Source organism: Aotus nancymaae, unplaced genomic scaffold (genome assembly GCF_030222135.1).
Source record: "Aotus nancymaae isolate 86718 unplaced genomic scaffold, 86718_ANA_hifiasm-v0.15.2.pri h1tg000022l_1, whole genome shotgun sequence".
In the NCBI taxonomy this organism is placed as follows: Eukaryota; Metazoa; Chordata; class Mammalia; order Primates; family Aotidae; genus Aotus; species Aotus nancymaae.
Window position 1 is genome coordinate 14,003,151 of NW_026988435.1, and position 6,073 is coordinate 14,009,223.

Sequence of the window (6,073 nt, forward strand, 5' to 3'; positions counted from 1 at the left end):
CATTCTCCTTCTTCAACCTCCCAAATAGCTGGGATTACAGGTGCCTGCCATCATGCCTGGCTAATTTTTGTATTTTTAGTAAAGACAAAGTTTCACCGTGTTGGCCAGACTGGTCTTGAACTCCTGACCTCAGGTGATCTGTCCTCCTTGGCTTCCCTAAGTGCTGGGATTAGAGGTTCAGTGTCTTGTGTTCTTAATGTGATTGTAGGTATAAAATGTTTAGGGCTTATAGGCTAATACATGGGTGTAGAGATACGTTTATCAGCATGCATATTATCTGTAACATGCATAAGTGGCTTCTATATAGAGTTATATCAGTATGCTTTTTTATATTTAAATATACTCAAATAATTGTGTTTAAATCTACTTAAATATGTTCATGTTTCTTTTCTCTTGCTATATGAATCAAAACTATTTTCTGAATTAAAATGATAAAATGAGAATTACAGAGCCAACACTTAGACTAAATTTTAGGAACCCCAAATTGTTCATGTCTGCAATTGTCTCATCATAAGGGTTAGCTCTGATTATCTTAAATCCTTTCGTATAATTAGTAGTAATTTCCTAACCACTAAGAAAATTGATTTGCATACTCAGAAGAAAACTCAAAATTCCATAAGTAGCCATAGTTAAGAAAAATCACTTGCTCAGGGAAATTCTTCCATGTTGCCTATACCACACGGGCTCTGGAGCAAAATAAACACATTCTGGTAATTAACACTGCAGTGAAATAGATGTATATAATTATAAAATATTCCTGTTAATGATACTATACAATGTGAACCACAGGTTTTTTTTTTTTTTTAGCATATTGCATTAAGAGGTCTCTAAGTAAATGACCAAAGTGTCATTATAAATCTCCTTACATAAAAAGACCAGCATCAGTGAGTATTCTTGAAGCATTTTTAACCATTAAATACCAAAATGGAAATATATTGCACTTCATATATTACAAACCTGGAACTTTATCGTGTTAAAAAAAATTCTTAAATTTAGAGAAGCTCAAATGCCAAAACATCAAAGAGTAAGACTCTTTCTAAATTATCATTATGTAATTATTATATTTCTTTAATGAAATAATGAGGTTATGAATGAAAGCATAGGATCCAAATCTGAGCTATATCACTATAACACACACTTACAGGGACCTATCATTATTTATCCTAGGCCTGACTAATGTGTTTCACTGCAACTTTCTCAGGAGCCTTGGACTTAGTCTTTTTACCTGCATTGTAGGACAGTACTCTATAAGAGAAATGTTTTGAATGTAGAGGGAACTGAAATTCTTTTGTCCAGTTTCTGGTTCTACTGAATTATTTAGATTAGTTTTCAGTTTTAGATTACTCATGGCAGAACAATTCAGAACCACTCAAATTGTAACCTTCTTTCCCACTGATTAGTTAAATTCAGTTACTGTGATATGCAGAATGAAATATGTAGACTAGACCCCCTAGTAAGTACATGGGAAACTCCTTTAGAAGGGTAGGTCACTGTCTCAATTTGTACCTGTTTTGATAGGATGTAGGGAGGGAATGGGTTGAGTCAGACTGTTGGTTTCTTTTATTTCTCTTTCTTTGCTTTGGTTTGTGTTCATTTTATCTGTAGTTTGATTATGGAAATGTGCCCTCCTTTGGACTGGATCAGTCTGGATCTTTGGTAATAGTCCTGCTTTATTTGTGGATAACTCCAGCTTCCTTTTATTGAATCAGTCTCATAACATCTTATGTATCTCAAAGAGAAAACATTGCATAGAAAGGATTGTATTAGCAGTGAAATTCCAATGTGGTGTGATAGTTATAAGATATAAATACAATGTGTAAACTATAGGGAAATAGTTTGTAGCACTGAAATACATGGTTTTCTCACACTTAGTGACTACATGGATGTAATATTTATCTTTTTGGAAATACTGGGCTGCAAAACAGACCATGAAACATTGAGCTACACAGTGACTGTTAGCATCTGTTAATCTTTTTCAGATGATATTCATTCCCTAAATCGCTATAACTTTTAATTGAAGATTAGAAAAACTGTTCTCTAGCCATTAAATCCAGAATATAAATTTCTTTAAATGCCACAATTTTAAAACTGCTTTAACTTTTTTGATGTTCAAAACTAAGCAACTGTATTGATATGTCTGATTTTTTTAAAGAGTAATATCAGTTCTTTATTGTGAAACCTTAAGAGAAAACATTGTGTTCCTTTGCAGAGTTGAGATCCATTGGACATACAAGTCTCATTCTGTGAAAATCGACCATTTTATTTCTTTTATTTTAACTTTTTTCCGAAAGTCATGTTTGCTTTGCACCTTCACTGTGGTTCTAACCTCTGCAAGCCTTTTTGTTTTCCATCAGGCAAGCTTTCAGAGATAAAGTAACTGAAAATAGTAAAATGTCAGCAAAGTCAGAAATGAAGAGAGATTGTCACAATGACAACCATCAATAATATTATTTTTACTGTTTGCTTTGTTAATATTGTTTGAACTAGCATATAAGTAAGCATTAAGCAGTTCAAATCACTTCTCAATTTTATAAAAAAAATTTCAGGTATATTAGAGAATACCTTGTTAAATATGCACCTCTTGATCCACTGTTATTTCTTTGTTCATTGTTGATTTTTTAAATTCAGTCATCATGAACATCTGCCTTGTCCAATAGCACCAACTGAGAGTTAGAAATAAAATGTATAACTTTTGCTTTTGTAAAGCTCGTAGTCTAATGAGGGAAGTAGATGGTAAACTTGAAAAATCATTCACCAATTGTGTTGTGTTCAGAAAGAAACAAAAAAACCTCCGTAATTGGAAATGGAGAACCTACCGTATCTAGTGTTGTCAAGGAGAGCCTCTCCATATAACTGGGATTTCTCCAATACATAAAGAACCAGAAAGGCAAAGAGTGTGTACAGCAGAAGGCACATCATAGGCAAAGATCCAGCAAAAGGGGAGTGTTTGATGTGTCCAGGAAACTGAAAGACTCCTGAGGCTGGAGTATAGTGGGTGAAGATGAAAGCAAGGAACTGAGCTGGGATACCAGATGTAGGCAGGGAGGAGCAGGTCAGGGCTGTGCAGGCCATGGAGAGAATCTGAATCCTAGTTTGAGTGCAATGGCAAGCTTACTTATTGGTTTAAATTGGAAAGTGGCCTAAAATAGAGTTAGGATTCCTTATACTTCAGTTTTTCTTCTTGAAAGGAAAAAAAAAAAGACAACATTACAAATAAAAGTATCTTGATGCAAAACCAATGCTTTGTGTATTGCTTGTCTTCATCTAAGTGAAGTAGTAACATTTCAAACTGTAGGGCAGCCTTCCTTCACCACCTGATAGAGCCTCAACATGGCAAAAACAGGGCCATTTATATAATTCTTGTGTGAGGAGTATTGGTTTTCATTAAGTCGTATGGAGCCCTCTAGTGGTGGTTGCTTTGTGGTAGTCATGTTGCTGCCATTGGAACTGGGAAATTGAACCTTCTAAGAGCTGGGAAAATTGTAAAGATAACTGTAACTTTAGGCAAATGTGAGACTATGTCATGCCTATGTTTCTTTGACATAATGACAGCCTGTTTGGTACTTTCTTCAGCTGCACTGACATAATTGTTTTGACATAGGTGTACATTCCAAGCAGAGTGGCCCTCATCTTTCAGAATGTGGATCCACCGAATTGAAGAGGCATGATTTCAGCTCCATGAGATGCAGATTTGTGTTTTGTTTTCTTGTTATCACTGTCACACAGCTTATAACATGTATACTTTTCAGAATACAGTTGTCTAGCCAAACCATCAGGTGTCTAAAATTCAGTATTGCTATAAGCAAATACAGCAAACTTTTAAGAAGTAGATAGCAGAATACGTTGAAAATATTAGGAGTCCTAGACCATATTTTCAAGTCATCATAGAAGCTAGGATTCACAAATGGAAGAGTTATATATAATATGTTAAAAAAAATTTTGCTTTCCTGACTAATTATTTGATTCTTTTAAATTCAAATTTGAATCATTTGTCATGTATGATTATTTCTGTTAAATGTACACTGTATTTAAGATGGTTATTTGGTGACTGTATTTGTTCTGATATCTTTTGGTCTAAATTATGAGGTACCAAGATTGTTTCTTTTTTTTTTTTTTCAAATTGTGTCTATAAATACTGTAATTAATATACAGTAGTGATATGAAATAAAGAATTATATCAAAGATAATTTAAAAGCCATTACCTACTAACTCCTTCTTGTCTCATTTTGTATAAGTTTCATTTTGTGATCTCTTGTCCACTTAGTATCTAGTTAAATCCCAATACCTTAGTCTTTCTGAAACTCCAAAATGGTAATTGTAGCATTTCAGAAAATGTCTTTGATTTCAGTCAATAAAAAGTTTTTGTAAAATTGCCTTTGCTAATATTTATTTTGCTATAGGGCTTGATTTTAAATGAATATTACTATGCCTTACCTCAATTCTAATACCTTTACCACATACATTCTTCTCCATGCTTCCTACATGATGCACTGGGAAGCATGGAGATTTTTTTTTTTCTTTAGGTACAATTTTATAGCTTGAAATTATACTAACCAATTTTGATATCTAGGCTAGTCCTTAGCTATAAACCTAAACATTTTTAGAAGCTAAATTAAGTATCTCAACTCAGCAGAATACATCTTCATGAATTTGTCCCTTGGTCAATTAAATATCAGGACACAGGTCCAAGGTCATTGATTCATAACTGAGCGATTATAATGCACTTATGGGACATAAAGGATCCATTACTTTTTTAAAAGATCTATTTTTCCCTAATATTAATACTGACTGCTTGGGGGTTTTTTGTTTGTTTTTAGCCTGGTTATTTGTGATTAATTAGAAATCCTTTAAGTTATTTCATTAAAATCTCAGTAGGAGAGATAAGCAACAGAAACATTTTTATAGCCAAACCTATACTGTATATTAACCATCATCTTTCAACTGTTTGTTTTTAAATAAAGCCTTGAGCATCTAAGTGTGAAAGGCGTTACTTACTTTAACTTCTAAACAGAATAGTATTTTGATTTCTTGGCGGAATCAGCAGTGCCAATTGATAATAATACATGCTGGGGAAAATTGAAAGTCATCTGTAATGGTTTTCCCGTTGCATGGACATTATTAATCTCCTAGCACTGCCATGTTCTGTGTACCGTGACTGTTATTGATAAAAACACAACATAGAACCATGAAGCATGATATTTCATGTTCTAGTTTATAGTTCCTTAATTTTGCATTTGTTATGTATGAAGAGATATACTGTTTTTCTATTAGGAATAGTTTTGAAATTACAATAAATTATTTAACACCTAGAACCCATTTACTTTTCATTTTGACCTCTGTGGCAAAGTGAGGAAGACCAGACTAATTATATGCCATATTTTCATTATATTGATTGATTTTGCTAATAGGTTCTTTAGATTTCACAGTCTAAAGTTAGAATTTAACGATGTAAGTTAATTGCCCCTCTCGAGTGCCCTTCTCTCCCACCCAGAAGAGCAATAAATGCATGTTGCCAGGTAGGATTTACAAAAACCCATACAAACAAATAAAATATTAAAAGTGCAAAATGGAAAGCAGTTGGGTTCTATCACAGCATAGATAGCTTTTATAAAACATTCTAATAGTCTGGCATTTTTTACTGTAGGACTTTTCATTTATGTATCAGTAACATTCTCATTGTTATATCATCTTGGAGGAAGTTTTTTATTGACTAAATATTTTCAATAATCAAAACAGAGTTGCAAAATTTTACTCTTTGTACCTTACAGTGTTTTTTCTCTGACATGTTTATTACCAACATCAGAAATGTTAATGACCTGTCTTTGTTGACTTTTTAAAAATATTTTTGCCGGTTTTTTTTATGTTCTAGAAAACATGAGTACAGATTTCTTGCTATCATTTTCTAATATTAGCAAAGGAGTTCTAGTAGTTGCCCTATTATCCATAATAGGATTTACACCTAATGCTAGTGATGCATACAGTTTTAGTTTAATAAATAGCCTACTCAGAAAGTACCATAGCTCATAATGGCCAAAAATTGAATTGTAAACATTTCTTTTAGAATGTTTCTCAC

At 33.0% G+C, this 6,073-nt stretch overlaps 1 protein-coding gene across 2 annotated transcripts in view; it reads left to right on the plus strand.

The window, feature by feature from the left end:
• The window catches only part of GBE1 (1,4-alpha-glucan branching enzyme 1), a 271,257-nt gene extending 266,884 nt beyond the window's left edge, over nucleotides 1–4,373 (plus strand). For both annotated transcript variants that reach the window (XM_064380015.1, XM_064380016.1), the window contains one exon: nucleotides 3,602–4,373. In XM_064380015.1, the coding sequence (XP_064236085.1) occupies nucleotides 3,602–3,658 (57 nt within the window). In that variant the 3' untranslated portion in view covers nucleotides 3,659–4,373. The remainder of the gene's footprint in view (nucleotides 1–3,601) is intronic.
• The last annotated feature ends 1,700 nt before the right edge of the window (nucleotides 4,374–6,073 follow it).